Source organism: Pinus tabuliformis, chromosome 5_1, assembly GCF_031772625.1.
Source record: "Pinus tabuliformis cultivar Carrire ecotype Pingquan chromosome 5_1, CPIR1, whole genome shotgun sequence".
NCBI classification, from domain to species: Eukaryota; Viridiplantae; Streptophyta; class Pinopsida; order Pinales; family Pinaceae; genus Pinus; species Pinus tabuliformis.
Genome location: NC_142305.1, coordinates 921,031,216 through 921,053,138, shown reverse-complemented (window position 1 = coordinate 921,053,138; position 21,923 = coordinate 921,031,216). Strand labels below are relative to the sequence as shown.

The 21,923-nt window shown below is 36.8% G+C and overlaps 1 protein-coding gene across 1 annotated transcript in view; it reads left to right on the top strand.

Annotated features, from left to right (window-relative positions):
• NPU (ATP-dependent helicase/deoxyribonuclease subunit B) overlaps positions 1 to 10,648 on the top strand; it is a 120,919-nt gene extending 110,271 nt beyond the window's left edge. Inside the window, exons 7-9 of the mRNA XM_089433164.1 lie at positions 9,912 to 9,967; positions 10,056 to 10,119; positions 10,226 to 10,648. Coding sequence (XP_089289290.1) covers positions 9,912 to 9,967; positions 10,056 to 10,119; positions 10,226 to 10,286 — 181 coding nt within the window. The 3' untranslated portion in view covers positions 10,287 to 10,648. The remainder of the gene's footprint in view (positions 1 to 9,911; positions 9,968 to 10,055; positions 10,120 to 10,225) is intronic.
• The last annotated feature ends 11,275 nt before the right edge of the window (positions 10,649 to 21,923 follow it).

Here is a 21,923-nt window from a genome sequence, read left to right as displayed (position 1 = left end):
CCGGGAAAAGCCTAAACCACTGGGAAAAGTCGGGAACTGCTAGGAATTGCCGGAATTGACGAAACTGTCGGAAACTGCCGGAATTGCCGAGAACTGCTAGGAAAAGTTGGCACTGCAGGAATTGCTGGGAATAGCTGAAATTGCCAGAACTTTCGGGAATAGCTGAAACTATTGGAACTGCCGGGAATAGCCGGAACTGCTGAGAACAGCGGGAACTGCCGGAACAACTGGGAAAGCTGATGCAAAGGGCAGAAGCCGGAACTGTCGGGAATTGCCGAACTAGCATGCAACAACAAGCATGCAAAGGACAACAAGCATGCTAGGGACGACAAGCAAGCAGGATGCAGCCAACACATAGGTCAGTATGGCAACATGGTGCAGCAATGACACATAATGCAGTACATTGATGGGTACAGTCATGATTAATGAAGCATGATAAGATGCAGCGTAGTGATGATGGGTGCAGCATGGTGGAGCACGGTGAGGTGCAACATCATGACGAAATGTAGCACAACGATAGGTGAAGGAGTTACCTTGGAGAATCAGTTGAAGCAGCATGTCTTCAACTGATCTCATGTATCATCTTCTTAGAGATGATCTATGCTCTTATCTAGATAAGTCAAAGTGTTGACTTCCGTTGTAAACGTACTCTCTTTCTCTCTCTGTGCTGAACTATTGAAGAACATATAAGAAGAATTGATCAAGGGTTTCCCCACATTGGGGTTTGTCCTTGGCTAGCGCCACATCTTGTGTCCTCTTGTCTTGGCTTGTCTTCCGCGATTTATGTTTATGTTCTATCTGCAGTTTACTTTAATGCTAATGTGATTGCTAATCTGGAAAAGATATTGAGCTAACTGTGAAAATTGAAATAAATTGCTCTAAGCATAGAACATACCTAAAATTAACAGTTAAGTTGTTCCATAACTCTCTTGTTCATAACACAAGTCAAAGCACCAAAGTCTAACATGCAGTTATACAATCTATATCTAGTCACAAGCAAAGTAATAAAGAAAGGTTGATGTTCTTTATTATTTGAGTCCATACTTTGCAAATATATAGGCGTATCCTGATAGACAACCTCAGGAGCCTCTATCTGAGCAACATTGATATGACTACCTTCAATGGCACTTAATAAGTTGGCCTTTTGGGAGGGAATCTTCATTATTTCGATGATAGGAACCAAAATTTTTGAATTATTCAACCATCCTCCCAAATCAATATTTAATCTAGAGCTTGACCCAGGGTTGAAACTTCGAGAATTAATTTGATTATCATTTTGATCCTTATTTCTCCTTTGATAGGTCAACCCTTTATCTTTAGCGATTTCCAGAACTTGCTCCGGTGAAGGCTTTTCACCAAATAATTTAACTAACACATCCTTCTCATGGCCAAAGTTATTGATACTATAGGAAGATGTAAAAGGTCTAACTTCTTGACTATGCTCTTTAACTTCTTCCCAATTTTCTTGAGACAAATGATATTCTTTACCAACAACATTGACTTGATTATTTGTCCCAAACATTCCACTATCAACGATTCTCCTAATAGTGGGACAAGTGGCTTCTTCATGAAAAGCATCGCATGCCTTGCAATAAGGCGGAGCCTCATTCACTTGATTTGCAGATTCAAGTGGATTGGGAGGTCTCTGCTCACTAGATTGGCCTTTTCTTTGCCATGTATTATTGCTTTGACTATTATTGTTATTCCTAGGTTGGAAATTCTATGCTTGAGCTCTTTCCATTTGGATCAACCTAGATTAGAAAATATTTTTTTCCTTAGCATGGTCAAAGATTAATTTCGGTTGGTTAAGCTCCATTCTTTCAAGTTTTTGCATTAATCTTTGCATAGGGTCATCATCAGATTCTTTAACTTCTTTACCCTTAGGTTCTTTTAATTTAGTTGCAACCCTATCAAAGCTGGGAATTTCAGACTTCCTCGATGCCTTTTTATCCTTTTCCATCTCTTCTGCTAAAGCTTGGCAAACTTTATAATCACCAATTTTAGCTCGTCTTAACTCGTATGAGGTATTAGGATTAAAAGCATCGATGTAAAAATCTAGAAGTAAGAGGCTTATAATCTTGAGATATTTCCTTAACAATACCATTAAATCTCCTATTAAATTCTTCAATCGTCTCATTCTCTTTCTTTTTTATGATATTGATAGCCTTAACCAAATGCCTTTCTTCTTTTTTATCTCCAAATTTATCTTTGAAGGCATTCATGATTAATTGAAAAGAATCGAACGTGTTATCAGGCTTCTTTTTCACATTAGATTTATTTAATTTTTGTTTTTAATGGGCCAAAGGCCACACATCAAAAATAAAATTTAAATCGAATTGTAAAGAGAAATTGAAATTTAATTCTTTTTTAAGAGGGCCAAAGGCTTGTCTCAAAAAAATAAATTAAATCGAAAGTCAAGAGGTTTGGGTGCAGGATACGAAAGGCAGCAGGGGGATAGGTCATGCAGAGGTAGCGAGGGAGATGCATGCAGGTTCGAGGGAGTAGCAAGGAAGGGACGAGGAAAGGCAGCGATTGGGAAAGGAGGGGCTAACACACAGAGGGACGAGGAGATGGGTAGAATTGCGAGGAGGGAGAAGCAAGGGCTAGGGACACAGAAGGAAGATGTAGTGTGAATGGAGGGAAAAGAAAATGAAGGTAGGGGAGAGAGGGTTTGCAGATCATAAAAAGAGCAGCGTTTGAGCTACTGCGGGAAAACCGCAGGGGTTTAGCAGTGAAATTAGAAGGGCTTCGAAATGCAATAGAGCAGGAAAAGAGGAAGAAGAAAGCTGGAGCTTCAAGGCAGCGAATAGTAGAAGAAAAATGGTAGCCCAAGGGCCTTGAAAATAAAGAAAAAATTCCCAGAAATTTATATTTTAAACTGATATATTTTTGCTTCAAATTTGTTCTCAAAAAAACCTCAGATCTGAACCTTCCCTGCAAACAAATTCTTTTTTGAGAAAAGCGCTTGCCCTCTAGGGCCCAAATCTGTCTCAGATCTTGAAACATCTCCTTAAAAAACCTTCAGATCTATATCGACACAAACAGTAGATAAAAACCTAGAAACCCCATACAAATATATAAACATCTGAAATTAAAACCCCAAGTTAGAAAGATTAAATCTAAAGTTTCTAAATATTTATACAACTAAAATTACAGATCTATCAGATCTGAGGAGTATGTGTTCGACTCCGCTCCCAAATCTGAAGATTTCATGCTCCTTCTAGCCAAATCTAACTATTTAGCACAATATTTTGAAGATAAATAATTTTTTAAATTTTAGGTACTAGCCCAGAAAATCCCTGAAAAATATATTTCGTTAGATAATGAGTTTTAATCCAGAAGGCTCTCGAGATCTTAAGTTTCGGGAGTCGGCTAGTCCAACTGAGGACTTTCCCAAACACCCAAAATCTTATAAGAAATGCAGATCCTAAAACTAATGTGAGATGCAGGAATCTTGTTTAATTTTAGTTAAATTCTTATCATATAAGATAGCTATTCATCCAAGCAACAATTGCTCATCAATTACTTGATCCTAAATTTCCTAGCAAGATAGTTGACTCCATAAGGCACTGGTATCAATTGTCTAACTCTAATCGAATACTATAAGTCTTGCTAAATCTAAAACAAGTACTTGGTTGCTTAAATGTGTCTCCTGAACTGGTTGGTTCCCAACTAGTTCTCCTTCATTCCATTTTTGTAGGGTCTACCCCTCTTAGTTTGCGATTGGGAGACAACTTAAACAAAGAGATTAGGGATCAAGGTGACAACCCCCAATCTGAGCCGTTGTCACAGTGCCTAGACATTCTGTGCGACAACATTTTTTGGTGCCGTTGCCCAGGAGGAACACTGCCATCAAGTAAGACCCCAAAGACTTTGCGTTGTATTATTCTAGAAAAAGTTTCAAGAACTTCAAAAGATTGTACACAATTCGATGATCAGATCTTTTCGAATCACAAATGACCTCTAATTTATAGATTAATTCTCCAACGGTTAGTTGGATTGATCCCCGTCAAAGTAATCTCGACAGTTGAAAAATATTTAATTATCTTTTAATCTCCTCCGTGGAAATTATTTTATTTTTGAGGAAATTCGAATTTTTCATTTAATTGAATTTTAAGCAACTCAAAATTAATTATTTTGAGTTTATTTCCTAAAAAAATTGACTTTTACTTAACTACCAAGGCCCAAGGGTCCAAAATCCTTTGAAATTTTCAATATTCCCTTTGCTGGTGACCTCCAAAAATTAATTCTTCTAGAACCCATGAATTTTTAATTTGGAGAATTAATATTTCCTAGGACTTAAAATTAATTAAATTTATGGTTTATAATTTTAATTTATTTTTGCGAGAAATATTAATTAATTAACTTATGAGAGGATTAATAATTTTTCCAACTTTCAAATAATTTAGCCATGGTGTCTAAATATGAGGGACCATGCACTATAATTTTTTTATATCAAGATATTACAATTTAATACGTGAAGGGGGAACACCCATTCGTTATAGACCTCAATCATTTACCCAATTCTGCGTCTCAAATATGACATAGTAGACCAAGTAATTTGTCATAAAACAATTTAGCCAATTAGCTTAAATTACTTCCAAATTACTTTACAGAAGACTCGACTAGAACACTAGGACTTTGCCTAACATCTTGACGACAAAATCCACCCTAGCTTTGGGGTGAGGTTGAAGGGAAAAACTCTGTCGATTATCCGTGTTTAGAAACACACATGAATTGATGAGACAAAAAACCTCCTAGGATAAAAATCGTCACCGAAAAGGTAGGATTACCTAGGTTGTTACATACATAAATGGTCTTACTAGGATCATTTACATTATAAACTTGCAGAAGGGGTTGACAACTTTTACAAAAATATTACTGAAGATGATGATGAAATCTGGATAATCTTCATTGCCTGAGCATGATGGAATATGCTTGCGAAAATGTACACTGCTATAGGGTAGTTGACGCGCAGTGGTCAACAGGCCTCTAGAGTCCAAAAACCATGCTACAATCTACTGGCATACTACAAATCGCTGATCAACATGACGATTCATCAAATTTATCATCACTGCTAGAATGGAATCATCACTCAGAGCTAGAAAAACATCCTTTGGCTTAGCGTTTTCAAACTCCTCCATGGCATCAATATTATAAGCAAGATCAAACTCTACTGGGTGAGGCTCCTCTACCTAGTATGAAGTTGGATCAATATCATCCAAGGCAGTTGGATCTATATTAGGTTTCTTGTTTACAATTGGTGGCATTTGAGTTGGAGGTTGTGTTGGCGAAGATGAGATCAATTAACCATTTTTGTTCCAAATGATTTCTCGTGTGAATTTGTTCAAAAATAGACCAATTGCACTCAAACCCAAAAACACTGCAAGTTTGGTTTAGGATTCTAACTGCAAACTTTTGCAATTGAGGACATTGGTTTCGAAATGACTCCCACCGATGTGCTGCAAAGAGAAATTAGTTCAAGAAACATATTGTGAGTTTGGTTAAAAAATGAAATATTTATAGTATTAATTTCAAACAATTGTAACTTTAAAAAAACTCTGGAATTGCTTACTTAGTTGGTCCATATCTCTCGCAATCTTTGCCTGTGTTTGCAAAAGATACCTCTAGCCCTAGTTAAAGCACTAATTTGTCAATGTATTTCCAACTACTTGGACTCATCAAGGACCACACACTCCAAGCGGCGCTCGTAGAACACATCTTTGACCTCCCCAATCTGATCTTTTCCTAAATGAGGTTTTCAATGATACCTTGGGTTTAATAAATACATAGTGGCATGTATATGGCGATGGAGTTGATCGTTCCATATGTTATCATTGATTTCCCAAATAGGCTCATACTTACTTTACCCTTGTAGGATGCTCTTATCTACTCCTTTGACTGATTCATAGCCTCATAGATGTAACCCATTGCTAACTTTTCCCCATCCAACAACTGCAACACCTTAACAAGGGGCTCTCCAATTTTGACAACCTCCTACTTTTTCCAAAACATGTTTTCAAAAACTTTCTTTTTGGTGTCTTTTCCATTTTGATTGTGTGCCCAACGAGATACATTCCATTCATCAATAGAAAACATTTTGTTCAAGTTCTGTGCTTGGGAAATGAGAGATTGCAATGTAGGGAAGTGAGGTGCAAATTTCTTGATGGCAGGGCTAACAAGCTCCTTGCCCCAATATTTTTCCTCATGAGGCTCAATACCCATGAGTGGTTGTAGACAATGTTGCAAACATCACAAACAAATCATGATATTTTTGGGCATCATTTTTATTGGCCGAAAAATTTGGGAAAAAATCGTAAAAGATTGGGATAAAATTGTGAAAATCGCTAGTCAATCCAAAAGATTTCCTTAAGTCACTTTTTTGTCTTTTGTAATTTTTAATTTTGTTGATGTTCATCGATTTTTACTGATATTTTCTCGATTTTTATGATTTTTTACCAAAATCATGTAAAGTTGAGGATAGGACTGATAGTGATCAGGAGACTTAAGTCAGAGGTTGGTTGAAAATCGTTAAGGACAATTGGAGTTATGGACTTCTGTAATTGTTTGGTAATTTGCAAAAATAATTTAACATCTCAATTAAATGTGTCAAAGAAAAGTCTGCCAGGTTAAGTCTTAAGATATGTCTCTTGATTGATATATGTTTGGTGAGTGGAGAGAGAGCGTTAGTATTGGCCTTAGCCTTGTTTGATTCCCTTATTCTAATGATCTACATAGTGCAAGAAATCTAAGGAGATAAAGAAAATTTCTTTTTCCTTGAGGTGATTTCAGTGGTGAGTGTCTAGATTTAAATTAGTTGGAAGATATTTCTAAAATGCATTTTCGACACTCTTAAAGAAATAATTGGAGAACGGACAGAAATGTAGCAATTTGGGTAGTGCATATATTATGAAGGAAGGCAGGAGGGGGATAAAACATGGATACTAGTGTGCTTAGTGTTCATGGATTCTCAAATGATGGGGGTTGCATATAATTTACCCAAATTTGCTGATGCATTTAGAATTCCATGGAGGAGAATCTTTCACTAGGCTTTTGTTGGCATTATGATGCATGTGTTGTCCTTGATGGCAACTCACTTGTAACATAACAAGTATATGGTAACTAGATGAATCCACAGGTCAGTTCAGAGGTGACAGAATGATGGAACAAAATACCAGAATGATGGGGCACAGGTTTACAAGATCAGAATGAGAAGTTTGATACAGGGAGATTGTTGGCATTGTGAATTAGGTGTTGCCTTTGATAGCAACCTACCTGAAGAGTTGTACTTGATGACAACCTATTTGATGAAATGGAATCCTGCTTGATAAGTTGTCTCTTGATCTACTTGTTAAAAGTATAAACAGGATGTATTTACAGATGTGACAAAATGGATGGCAGTTGTGTTTGCAGATGTGACATAATGCATGGGAGTTTAGAGGAATCAGTTCAGAGGAATGATAAAGTTGGAAGTTCAAGAACTATACGTGTGTTCTGTTAAGCCAAGTCGCGTATGCACACGAGTTCAGTGAAGAAAAGTAGCGTATGGTTTTTGTACCATGGTATTCTAAATACTAGGGGTCCTTACCATGGTATTGGCCCATAGTAATGAGTGCGACAAAGAATATTGATCCTGTCAAAGAATACCAACGACATAACTATGGTTTTGACCCATGGTATTGAAAAAGGCTAAAACTATATAAGGAGGTGAAGATCAAAGCGCTGTGTGCAAATGATGGAAATCTTATGAAGAATTAGATCAAAAGCAAATATGCATGTTATGGGATTTTGATGCTTTGCTTGATCCAAACTAAGTATGCACCTGAGAGTTTAATGATGGATGAGATCCAGTAGATCTGAAATTATTATGCACAAATGAATACAATGATGGATCAAGATCATGAGACCTGAAAGGACTTTTCATTATACGATCTGCTCATTGATTGACTAGATCTAAGTACTGACGAATGTTTTTATCTCTGCATATTATGATTTGGGTCTTTCTGAAGTTCTAAAGAGCTGCACAATTTTAGGTCAAAATTTGCAAATCTATATGCTGGTTGGTCCCAGGAAAAGCGCGTATACACACGGGTTCGCTTCTTCAAAGTAGCGTATATAAAGTAAGGAGTTTCTATTCATAACTCACTGATCAACCTGATCAATGCTGCTGTTTCTTTGCTGTCTGTCAATGATGTCCTCATGTTGATATGGGTTGAGTGATAATGTCTGAAGTAGATCTGATTGAATGATGAAGTTGAATTTGGGTATTAATTGATTGATGAATGTTAAGATTACTTACTGATTGTGATTGAAGATCAAAGACAGTTCTGTCACTGATACAGAGTGTTGCAGTAGATCTGAGTATGACTCAGTATTCTTTTCAGAATTTCAAGTTTTTAGTTTTCTATATTTTAAGATCTGTATGCAGGTTTCTCTACAGAAAAGCGCGTATGTACGCAAGTTGCCTTAAGTGAAGTAGTGTATACATTTTGGCAAATGAATGATCAGGGTTGCAATTGATTCTGTGTGTTGATGCAACATTTTGAGTTCAGTTCTGTGTACTAGTTACAGTGATCTGACTGTTCCAGTTGATTGGTTAAGTTTTGATTATGTATCAGTTGTTTGGGTTTCAGTGATTGGTTGATTATGTGTGTTAGAGATTGATGATTGTTTTATAGTGATGATTGAGCATAAGTGTTGATATTGGATCTAGTCTGAAATTTTGATGAAATGTGGTCCATGGATGTTGCTGAGGGTTGGAGCCTTCAGTGAGGAAGTCGAAGCTTCCTGCCAGTAGTGGCTGGTGATCAGATCAGGGATTGGAGCTCCCTTCCAGTAGCAACTGAAGAACGAGTGAAGGTTGTAGCCTTCTGCAGGTTGGTGCTTGCATACTGGTACAAGTTTACACCAGTACAAGAACCAGGGGGTTATAGCTCCCTTCCAGTAGGAGATGGAGAAAGAACGAAGGTTGTAGCCTTTTGCAGGTGGGTGCCTGCGTACCAGTATGAGTCTGGGCTAGTACAAGATTGTAAACAACTTTTTCTTTATATTAAAAAGAAGACAGAGACGACAACAAGTGGTTTTCTCCCGCATTGGGTTCCACTTTAAATCCTAGTGTTCATATGCGTTGCTTATGTGTGATGATTTATTTTGTTATTACAGCACATGGTTACTGTTTATCTAATGTTTAATAAAATACTGATGCACTGGCTGAAGACCAACATATGATGAATTAACTGAATCATAAGTTCACTGGATATATGCTAGCTGTCTTAAGAACAGTAACGTACACACGCGGGTTCCTTTCAGTAAAGTCGCGTATAAAAATCTGAATATGAAATGTAAAAAGTTATTGATTTTAAAACACTGATTCACCAAGTACCAGATACGTATTAATGATTCAGATTCATCTTAATAACACAAACATTGTAGCTTTGTATGCTTTTCACCAAGTACCAGATACGTATTAATGATTCAGATTCATCTTACTAACACAAACATTGTAGCTTTGTATGCTTTTCACCAAGTACCAGATACGTATTAATGATTCAGATTCATCTTAATAACAATTGCCGGCAATTGGCTTGGTGAAAACTATTTGCCAAGGGTTCAAAGTCACTGGTTCAAATTTTGTTAACAATTAAGTTTTTTTTTCTTTATTTTGGTTCTTTGGCCAGGATCATATGGAAGAGTTAATTTTCATGTTTCTCTTGCTTTCAAACAAAATTTTGCATTTATTGTTATAGATCAAATGCTCTTTGCATCTTGTTTGTTGATTTCCTTTTCCACATAATCATATAAGATTTTGGTTTTGACTTATTTTTTATTAACTTAATACACTTCATTTGGTTTGGAAGGTTTACTAATAATGGAAAAAACTCCTATATTGTTTACTGTATTTTTTGTTCTAGGGAGGAGACATCGGAGATTGATGTTTCAGGGGGCTTTTATGTACTATTTGGCGCAGGTAATGAAATATACACCCAATGATGATTATATCTAATGGTTATGCTCTTTCATTTCTAATTTGTATTTTGGTTTAATATTTGGAGCAGGTTTTCTTTTAACAGTTGTAATGTCAATCTACATCCTGCAGTCCTCACAAGAAAAATTAGTAAGGTACATGCAGTTTAATTGTGGCATCATTTAGTTGATTAGTTTTGTTTTTTGAGTTTTCTTCATTATTTTTGGAGGACCTCTGAGTTCTGTTGCTGCAAAATCTCAGGTTTGTGAGAGAGAATGTGGTTGAGAGTTCTTTACCTATGGAGGAGGCAAAAGTTGAATAAGAGCACAACCTCTTGATGCAGGAGACCAAGATCTAGTCTGCAAATTTATCTGGGTCAGAATTTGGTATGTTGAGCTGGTAAGGGTATTTAAAACTGTCTGGCACTCACATCAGTGGAACTTCCGAGGCAAGGAACTTCAGATTCCATTTGAATGTTTACTATGGAAGTTTGTCTGATGCCCTTGTAATAACCCTTATTTGTTGTATGATGCTACAATTGGAGCATTTTGTTGACGTACATGATTCCCATTTATCTCAGCCTTAAGAAGCTTCACAAGCTATCCCCTTGTTCTCAAACAAATTCATCACAACATTTAATGCTATCAACATTTCAGTATCTCATTCAGTAAATGTTTTACTTTATACTGGATCTGGCAATGATTTATATTTTGCTGCTGTTGGAAAGATGTTCAGTAATGACTGGTTGGGCACTTATAGTTCTATGAGTTGCAACATAAGATTTTGGTACTAAACTCGAATTAGAAGGAAATATCATTTGCTACATTGTTCTTGTCCCAATATGATTGTTTACATCACTTTGTAGTTATTGATTTTTGCTGTTTGTCTTGCAAAGAGAGTGTGATGTGAGCATTCAACATCTAAAAGATTAATTATAACAGTGATGGAAATGGCTCGAAAGCTTCTGACGATCTGGTAAAACTTTAAACTCACAGAGAATATAACTATCTATCTATGATTTTTGAAAGGACTATCAAACGTTGAAAGCATGGCCGTTACATGTTTCTTCTCCCAAGTCCCAGCTTTGTGTATATCAGGGGTCTCTTTGACCTGAACTCAGGAAATCGCCTTATCAATTTTAGTTTGAAATGATTAACATTTCATTTTAGCTAAACATATTGTGAATACGATTCGTGTTTGTATCTTTGTACAAAAAGATAACTTTGAGAAATTTTGTAGGATTTTACAGGGTGTGCATATAACAAAATCAACATCTTTGAAGAGTAATAAAAGTCTAATATGTTAATGATGCTGTAACAAGTACATTCACGGGAACCTGAGATAGGCTAGCTAACATACAAATACCACTCTCTCAAGTTAATCATCAGTCATTACATTATTATATAGTGCCCTAAATTGGCTATGGTGATTTAATCACTGAACTATTAATCTACAAAGCAAAAAGTTGACTCTAAGAAGATGGGGAACCTGTTCTAGATGTTCCCCCATTTCTGGTAGTGGGTAAGCAGGAGTAAAATCTAATTGAATGGCTGAGGATGCCATTGTGAATGTTGTAAAACATTCTCGGCTGTCCTGCTTCAACCCCTTAATGTTTTGTGAGTAGCTGTAGTGGAGCTCCCAACAATTGGGAGCTTTGGGACATTCGTGGCCTCTATTGAGGAGTGTCAAGATGATCATTGATAGGCTAGGAGTTCCTAGAAACTACCCTTGTGCATGGGCCCAATATCAACACTGCCTCTATGCCCAATGAACCAAACATGGGTCCCAAAGGTCTCAACTTGGATGACAAACCATAAAGGGCTTAATAATTAAAAGGAACCCAAGCCTTAAAAACCTCCATAAAAACGTTTCCTACCCTGCTGTTTTATGTAGTTGGTGTTTGTGTTTGTATTTAGAGTGATGGAAAGCTAAGGAGAGTGTCTTTTAACAACCAGGAGCGTTGAGGACTGTTGAAGTGTGATAGGGCAGATGAGGAGTGATCATTTATCAGTGGAGACTTTCATCTTTGATGAGGACAACTATATATTCTAAGCTAAACTCTATGTTGTTTTGATAATCTTATTCTTGTGGGTGTGTTGAGGCCTCTACTAACGGACCTGGGGGGCACCCTACAAGCCTCATCAATCACCTTTGATTATCCTTGCAGTTTATACTTTCAGTGCAATGGGTGCTTTATAATGATTACAAGTTTTTTATTTTTTGCTTTACTTTATAACTTGAAGTGTGCTTAAAATATAGCTGTTGCTTCATTGATTGATTGGTTGTGAGTGGTGATTTTGATCGTTGGTTCTTTGGGTTATCCAATTGCTTCAAGTTGCTTTAATTCTTTCTATCAGGTGTGAATGTGAGGATTTGATGTTCCATGTGATTGATTAATGTTGCTTAGGTTTTACTTGCTTGGTATAAACCTTAATGATCAATTTGGTGCTTTCCTCTTGCTTCTCATGGTTAATTGATTGCATGTCATGGTTCAATTGAAGTGATATTAGGTACACAAGATACTTGGGAATTGTTGTTTAAAGGATAAGAGCTAATGAATGGAGTAACATGAAAAATGAAACATTCTAGCTCTTTGATAAAGCTTGGTTACATAAGCGATTGTGGTTTGCTATCGACGATACATGCTAATTTGTTTCAATCACTCTTGGAATGATACATCTAAAACTTGTGTAACAACTTAAGATTAGGCTTATATTTGTTTCATTTGCAGTTAAGCTTATCACTTTGAAACTAAGTAATCTAACATGGGGATTCGAGTGTCGGATTCAGACACGTTGACCCCCCGAAACAAGACACGTAGGATTCGTTATATATATATATATATTAAAAATTAGATATTTCTTACACAAATTCTCATTAATGATACAAATTCATTGATTTCAAACATTGATCTTCATCTAGATGTAAGTTTTATTGTTTACAAAGTAAATTAGTAACATTATATCATGCATAGTACATACAAAATTCAAATACATGTCACATAAATCATAAATGATAAATCAATGAATCATAAATTCTAAATTCATAAATGATAAATGATAATACATATTCAATTCATCAATGATTCAATAGGAGAAAGACAAGATAGTAAGATAAAGACACTAACAGCTGTAGTTTTCTCATTAAGTCATCAAATCAAAATGTGTTACATAGGTAGTGCAATGCCAATGAGAAATAGAAATAGAAAATACAAAACAACTACAGGTATACAAGCCTCAAGGCAGTAGGTAGCCCATGACTCATGAGTCATCAATCTTCATAGTCATCATCAGAATTAGCATCACTGTCCTCATCATCATGGTCATCACTGCTCTCCTCTGCATCCTCCTCCTCCCCTGTATCCATAGTCGCCTCTGCATCTGCTGGTGTGGAGGACGACCCCTCTACAATATCACTGTCATCAAATTAACAGGCTTTAGCACTGGATCATTGAGATCCATGTTGACCAATGCCAACTCAACATTGCTGTCCAGACCCATATCATCAGGAAAGACATCCCACATATTTGTCTTCCCCTTCAACCACTCTTCCCTCTGCTTGTAAATAAAACGAAGGTTGGTGTGCACATACACCATTGTCTTTGCCCTGGACTGCTCAAGCCTGCTCTTCTTCATGCTATACAAATTCCCATATGTGCTCCAATTCCTCTTGCAACAAGAGGATTAAGTCACCTGAGAGAGAGGAGCCTCATGGCTAACTGCGGAAGAGGAGGGCTTGTTGCCCCATGATTTGCCCACTAAGAATAGGGCTTCTTAGCCCTTCTGTCTCTAATCACATCATATCCCGCAAATCGACTAGTGCCAGTGGAAAACTATGCAAAGACATCCTCCATCTCATCAAGCAATGCTCTATCCTGAAAAACCTGCATGAATGCATTTTTCCTCTCCTATGAGATTTCACCATCCATGTGAGGAGGGAATCTGCGGGAAGGTTCACCATTCATCCACTCATGGCTATAGTGTTTTGGGTTCAATGAGTGAGCCAAACAATGTAAAGGTGTGCAATTCTTGTTCCATCTGCTGACAAGAATATCCTATATAGTACCACAGAAGGCCTCTGGTGATGTCTCATACTTGGGGCACTCACTCTGTAGAATAATGCTCCTCACAGACTCAATCATGGAATCCCATCCCTCATAAACCTCTCCTAGGATGGGTTTGTCTGTATCTGCAAATCGAAGCAAAGAAATGATAGGGTCCATGATCTGAATAATTAGATCTAGCCTCTCCCACCAAGCATCATCTAGCATTGTGTCTGTCACTCTTTTAGAGGCTAGTTGATATGTCTTTCTCCAAAAAGACCAAAACTCAGAAATAACCATGGCCCCAAGAGCGGTTTTGACCTCCCTCGACCTCTTCAACATGATGAATGAAGAGACAAACCGTGTATCAACAATCTTCAACAATGATAGATTGTTGTGCTCCTTGTAGATAATGAGGGAATTTGTATGATTTTGCACAAAGTTATGGATATGTCGTGCATCCTCAATAATGTTACCAATCCAAAGCACATTATAAGCAATGGATTTCAGTGCTAAGTTCAATGAATGGACAATGCAAGGTGTCCAAAACACTTGTGGATATTTAGCTTCCACAATCATGCCAACAACCTTGCAAACAAGTGCATTATCTGTAATGATTTACACACAAGAATCAACACCTACATTTTCAATAACTTTAATAAACAACTCAGCCATAAATTGTGCATCCTTGTATTCTCCAAGTGTATCCACTGCTTTCAAGAAAACTGGAGCATTCAAGGAAGACACTATGAAGTTGATGAGTGGGTGTCATGCTGGATAGTCTTCTTTCAAATTTCAATGCAGTTATGAGAAGCAAGACAAGAATCTGGGAAGTTTAAATAATAAAATTTGCTCGATGGAAAAGTGTGAGGATAGATTTTGTTTGAACTATGCATTATTCATAGATAGTGTTTTGTTATCCACATAGATGCATAAATATTCAAGATAATTCAGGTTGCAAGTAGTGACCATGATGAATACAAGTGATCCCTGTTGACCCTGCCGCCTACGCCTACCTACAAGTCAGTGAGAAAGGCTTTCAAACCCACAAGGTTTGGTTGGTGGCAGGGAACTCAGAGAAGAGGCTGTTACACTAAATCCCCTCTCCCTCCATTTAAGCTATCTCCTAGGTTAGCTAAGGGGGGTGGTCCCTAATGGAAAGTTAAGTTAAAAAAGAGATGTGAGTTTCTAGGAGAATTGTTAGAGTTAAATAGATTATTTCTTTAAGATTTATAAGCAAAAACTGATATGAGGAATAACCATCATAAGATAAACATGAAATACATAAACAACCAGTGTTTTCCAAGTATTTGCTCTTTAAGAAAGGAAATTGTATTTTGCTTAAAACAAAAATAGAATGCTTCAAAAAATTGAAAGCAAAACAATTCTGAAATGGAGACAAAGATGGCATGAAATAGTCAAAATGATAATCTACAATTAGTGTACAAGAACTAGATCAAGACATGCAAGTAGAACTTCATACTTGTCTAGTTAAAACAATGCTCTAGGTAGCAAATAAAATCCTTGAAAACACAAGATATTGGTCAAGAAAAATATTTAAGTTAAATTTATGTTATCTTAATAAGCTAGAGGAAAGGAAACTCCCTCTTTCAAAATCGTTTGATAAGATCTTTGAGGCACACCAATTGGGTCCTTCTATTCTTGATCTTGGGAGTTAGTTCCTCTATTGAAGAGCTATCCCACGCCCAAATAAATCCTTCAACCAAATCTAAAGATCTCTACACACTTGGAAAAAGATGTCAGCAATCATAAGGGATTAGATTATACAATGGAGGAGAAGGCTAGAGATTTCACCAAAAATTTTCTAGTGCTCCTCTTCTTAGAGTATTTCTCTAACCCAAAAACCATACAAGATAACTTGCATATGTTAATCCTAACAAGTGGCAAAATGATAATTATCATAATCCAACATACATGTAAAATATAAAACACAAAAATTGAAATAACATCACCTCATGAAATGGAAAGAGAACACCAACACAATAGTACCCCAAAGTCTCTTTTATTATATGAAAGATGAATACAAAATCCAACAGAGTCTCCGCAAGCCCAACAACTCGTTCTAAAGATACAAATGAAAGCTCAAGACTCATATAAATAAGAAAATGGGAGATGATCCCAAGGAAAATTCCAGTGACAAGTGTAGCAATGGTGAAGATCTCAATGCTCAAACTCTGAGTGGCAAGATCACTGTTGTAGTTGACCGATATCCCAAAGATTCACAAGTTCCTTTGCTCGCCTGTCACCTGTGTATTCTTCTATAGATGGCAGCGTATGAGTTCACTGTAGTAGCTCTATTGCCAAATCTACCAAGTGTGACATTTGAATGGGTAAGAGGAGGCAACTAACCCATCGAATCCTCAATAAAAATCCAAGAGAATGACACCTTGCAAACCAAATTCCAATGCTGTCTTTAGTTGTTGCGTATTGACTGCTGTTAAGTGTGCGTGTGGGCTGGTTTCGTTGTGCATGAGGACGACCGGTTATGCGGAGGCAACTCCCACTGATCTCTAACCAAAAATTGCATGTATGACACCTATGATCATGTGTCAATCTATTGCCATCGTACTATTATAGACAGGTCTGCGTATTGGTTAAAATCTGCCAGCGTGGTCCTTCCTTTAACTGCCTGCGTACATTCCTTATAAATTGGCTGCTTACATTAATCAACATAAATTTAAGTGGGGGGACAAGATTTGTCCTATGTGGCAGTCATGTCCCCCGCTGAAATTTAACTACCAGATCTGTGGAGAGGGAAAGATACGGTAGGCAATTCGACTTCCTTCGACTGAGTGCAACACTGACATGTCTAGGTGGCTGCCATGTCACTCAGCTTGTCCCCCACTCAAATCTTTTTATATTGATGTCTTTTGTCTTATATGCCAAGTCACTTTATTATCTTCCATGTTTAAATTAAATCAACTTTGGAACCTCAGACATTTTGTTGTACCGCATGAACTTCAACATGATGTTTGTTGACTGCGTTTTGACCACCCTTTGACTTGCTTTGACTTTGAGTTGTGTTTCATGTGGTGTGCCCTAAATGGCTGCCACATCACTCTAGTCCTTTATATTCCCATGCCAAAATTTGACTTATTTTAACTTTGGAAAAATCTTAAAATTTTCGAATTATTCATTTGTTTTGAAAATTTTTCTATTTTTTGTCACTGACAATAGGAAAATTGACTTTTGAGGGACTATAAGTCAATTTTTGACTCTCAAAGTGAGTCTTAAGATAATGCTAGGTCTCTAAAGATAAATTTCGAGTAGTCACACACCTTAGACATTTCCTAAGGCCACTTATTTACATCATTACATAGAAAATAATTAAAAAATCTCGTTTTGCGGGAAATTTTTAATTATTAAAAAATTCTATTTAGACCTAGCCAAATTCCACGAATTTTTTTATGTGATCTAGTATGGTAATATATATCGACTCTAGACACTAAGATGTGTTAGGGGCTCAACTTTCAAACCGTCACCCCGGCTTTGAGGTAAAAAATGAGTGAAAAAACCCAGAAAATTATCCACCTCTGAAAAATAAGGGATAATTAATCAGAGAAAAAAAACTCCAAGGTGTACTCGTTTGCTGATCGAGTCCCAACATCCTAGGCCTGTTACAAACTCAACAATTCATTATTACTAATATCACTTATTACAATTCCCCACAGGATGTGGAATCTGGGTACAAGAAAGATGATGAGAAGATAGAAGTAGAGTTAAAAAACTCTGTTGACTGATGATATCTGATAGTACAAGTGTCCTCTGGATCATCCTTGGGCATGGAGTCTTGATATAATCATCAGGTGCCACCCAAGTGGTTAACATTTGGCTCCATATGGGGATGCATTCTAGATACAAAGTGATAGTGTGCAAGAACTTGGAATCTGCATCAACCGACAAAAGACATATATCACTAGTATCCATTCAAAATATCACCAAATGAAATAAAGTATAGAAACGAAGAAATGGAAATTTATTCTAAGAGCATAAATGCCAATTTATTTAGGAAATAAAACTAATTAAACAAAAATGACACGATATATGGTTAGAAATATGATACAAAAATATGCCCCATGGCATCAGATATTTTCTTTGTAGAACAATTTGAGCAGTTGGCCGTTCACAGGTAACTCGAATGGTTCTCCATCCAAAGTGCTCAAATGGTAGGAATTCTGTCCAGCTGCTTCCCTGATAATGTATGGTCCAAGTCACAAACTGTCAAACTTACCATGATTTCCTGACTTTTCATTCCTGCGATCCCATAGCAAAACCATATCATTGTTAAAAAACATTCTATTCCTAGATGATTTGTCAAAATTTCTTTTTACTATAGATTGATTTTTACAACAATGTTCAAAGGCTCTTCTTCTGGTTTCATCCAATTCTACAATTTGGTCAATCCTACATTGCACAACATCTTTATCAACTGTAAAACTTTGTAGCAATTGGTAAACTGGTAACCTCAAATGCACATGAAGGGTAACATCCAAGCCATAAACTAACTCAAAGGGACTCTTCCCAGTAGAACTCTTCTTTGTAATCCTATCAACCCATAAAGCATATTTAATTTTACTATCCCATTCCCGTTTGTTATCCCCTACTATCTTCTTGATTATGGTTATCAAATTCTTATTACTAGACTCTACTAAGCCATTACCCTGAGGATAGTAGTTTGATGAATGAGATAAAACAATGCCATACTTAAAGCAAAATGATGAGAATTCAGCAGAGCTAAAAGCCTTGGCATTGTCGGTGGTTATCTTGGCAGGGACACCAAAACGAGTGATAATCTTATCTTCAAGAAAATCTATCACTACTTTGTCGGTGGCGTGTTTTGTAGGTATGGCCTCTACCCATTTAGTAAAATAATCAGTGGCAGTTATAATCCATGAGTAGCCATTACTCGAATTTTCATTAAATTTCCCTATAAAATCTAGCCCCCAATGTTGAAAGGGAGCCTCCACGACCACAGGCTGAAGAGGCAAAGAGGCTAACTTTTGTTTCCCAGTGAATAGTTGACAAGCTTGGCAACCTCTAACATACTTGTGCACATCAGCAAAAATAGAAGGCCAAAAATAACCAGCGCTCAAGATTTTGTGGGTAGTAGTCTTAGCAGCATAATGCCCTCCACAAAATCCTGAATGAAACTCAGATAGAAGCTTTTTGGCTTCAACTTCATCAACACACTTAAGTATTACCCCCTCCGGATTTCTCCAACCCAGACCATCCTTCATAATGCAACATTTAGTTGCTCTAAGCCTTAATGCTCTTCTCTTATGGCCAACTAAATGGTTAGGACATGACAAATTTTGCAAATAATAAATAATGTCTTTATACCATTCAAGTTGACCCAATATTTGAAGTTCTGATGAAGTTAATTCCAAATCATTTTGACAAATCATTCATATCGCTTTTTCATTTCCTTCAGTCAAGATTTTGGCCAATCCCCGGCCTTTCACAAGCTTGGTAGGTCTAATATCCAAATCGTACTCCTGAATATTCGAGACCCACCTAGCTCGAGTTCCTAAGCAATCAACTTGGACTAAAATATCCTTTACAACAGAGTGGGGAACAAATGCAGTTATCCTAGAATACCCCACATAAAATCTGAACTATTTAAGAGACTTGACTAAAGCATAAGCTTGCTTCTCCATGGTGCTATACTTCAACTCAGACCCTTGAAGGGACCTACTCATAAAAGCAATAGGCTGCTCATGCCCTTCATTATTCTTTTGAAGCAACACCCCAGCAATAGTATCTTCGGATGCAAAAGAGAAAATCAAAAACTCCTTTGAATAATCAGGGCTTATTAGAACAGGTGCTTTGACAATAGAATCCTTTATTTCCCGAAAACCTTTTCTACCCTCATTTCCCCAAACAAACTTAACATCTTTCTTTAAGAGGGTTTGGATGGGTTTGACAATCTCAGCGTAATTTGGAATGAATCTTCTATGAAAATTAATCTTTCCTAAGAAGGATTGAAGGGTTTTAATATTATGAGGCAAATGAATCTTTTGAATAGCCTCAACTCTTTCAGGGTCAATCTTGATCCCATCCTTCGAAATTATGTGACCAAGCAACTTCCCTTCAGTCACTCCAAAAATAGATCTAGCAGGATTTAAGGATATTCCATACTCTCTACACCTATCAAAAATTTGCCTTAGGTGGCTTATATGGGAAATTCTTTTTTAGAAAAAACAGTTAAATCATCTTGACAGATCTCAATAAATTTCCCAATTAGACCCTTAAAGGCATAATCTATAGCCCTTTGAAAAGTTGCTCCAACGTTCATTAATCCAAAAGGCATCCTCAAATATTCAAAAGTACCCCATGGTGTGGTGAATGTTGTTTTATGTCTATCCTCCTTCTTCACCAAGACTTGGTTGTATCTTGAAAATCCATCTAACAAAGACATCATTCCATATCGCGTCACCCTTTGCAATAATGTTTCGATATTAGGTAAAGGGTAATTATATATTTTTACAGGTTAAATTAAGATTTCGAAAGTCTACACATAGCTTGATTGATCCATTCTTCTTCCTCACAATAACCAAGTTTGAACACCATGTGGAATGCCTCGTGTGAGCAATAATACCAGCGTGAAGCATTTTTTGCAATTCCTTTTGTACCAAGGGGGCCAACTTAGGATTGATTTGCCTAAGTTTCTACCTAAAGGGTTTGGCATTTTCATCCTTAAGAGGGATAGTATGTTCCATAACATCTTCCCTATAACCTCTCAACTCATCATATGAAAAAGCCAAAACATCTCTATATTCATGAAGTAAATTTATCAAATTCTTCTTTTCTTGCTCATTGGTACCCTTGCCTATTTTAATAACCTTTGGGTCATGTGGGATACCAATATTCACTTCAATGAATTCCCCTCGGTCAATTTTCTTATCATCTTTTCTCTTTGATGCATCATATCTGTCAAACACTTGCTCCAAGGCTATACGTTCCCTAGGAGTGGGATTTGTCACCACATTACACTCCTCATAATCACATCCTTCCTCTTTGTAGCCAACCTTAAATTTAGAAAATTCCTCCATGTTATTTAAAAAACAAACCACCTGGCTTTCATCATTAAAGATTTGCCAATGCTCTAGATTATCAGGAACTGATGCCCTAAAGATAATTTCCATCTTAATTTTATCATCCACTAAGTTCTCTCCAAGTTGCAATATAGTTGCAACAACAACTAGCTCATCAACTTGTTTATTTCCTTCCCTAGGAATTACTTGAAGGTCTAATGCATCAAAATATTCCATATTATCCCATACAACATTTCGATATTTCTTTAATATATCATTCTTGCATGAAAATTGATTTTTAGTTTGAAGAATGACTAGATCAAACCCCCCTTGATACTAAGCAACTTTATCCTCGAGTCTTTTGCCAACTCGAGACCCAACAATAGAGCCTCGTACTCTGCTACATTGTTCGTTGCATTGAATTCCAATCTATAGGCAAACTTGAATATGTGACCAAGGGGGGAAGTAAGGACAATTCCAACACCGTTACCATACCTAGAATGAGCACCATAACAAAATTCATGTGCCAAACTCCATCTTTCTTACAATCAACCTCTTTCTCTAAAGGAGGAAAAGAATTAGCCAGGATAGCATAGTTTCCCAAGTTATCAGATTCATACACAATTTCATTATGAGGCTCCTTGGGATTTTCTATATGAAACTTTCTCTCCAATTCCCTATCCAATCTAACCATGATTCCCTCACTATTAGGGATGGTAGCATAACTTAAATCCATTTGCAAACTACCCCAATATCAGCGCCCCACTTTCTAGACAATAACATCCCCCAAGCATCTGGCACATCAATCACCACAATATCCATGGTGATCATAATGTCAGGATGTACAACTAAGTGGACTTGA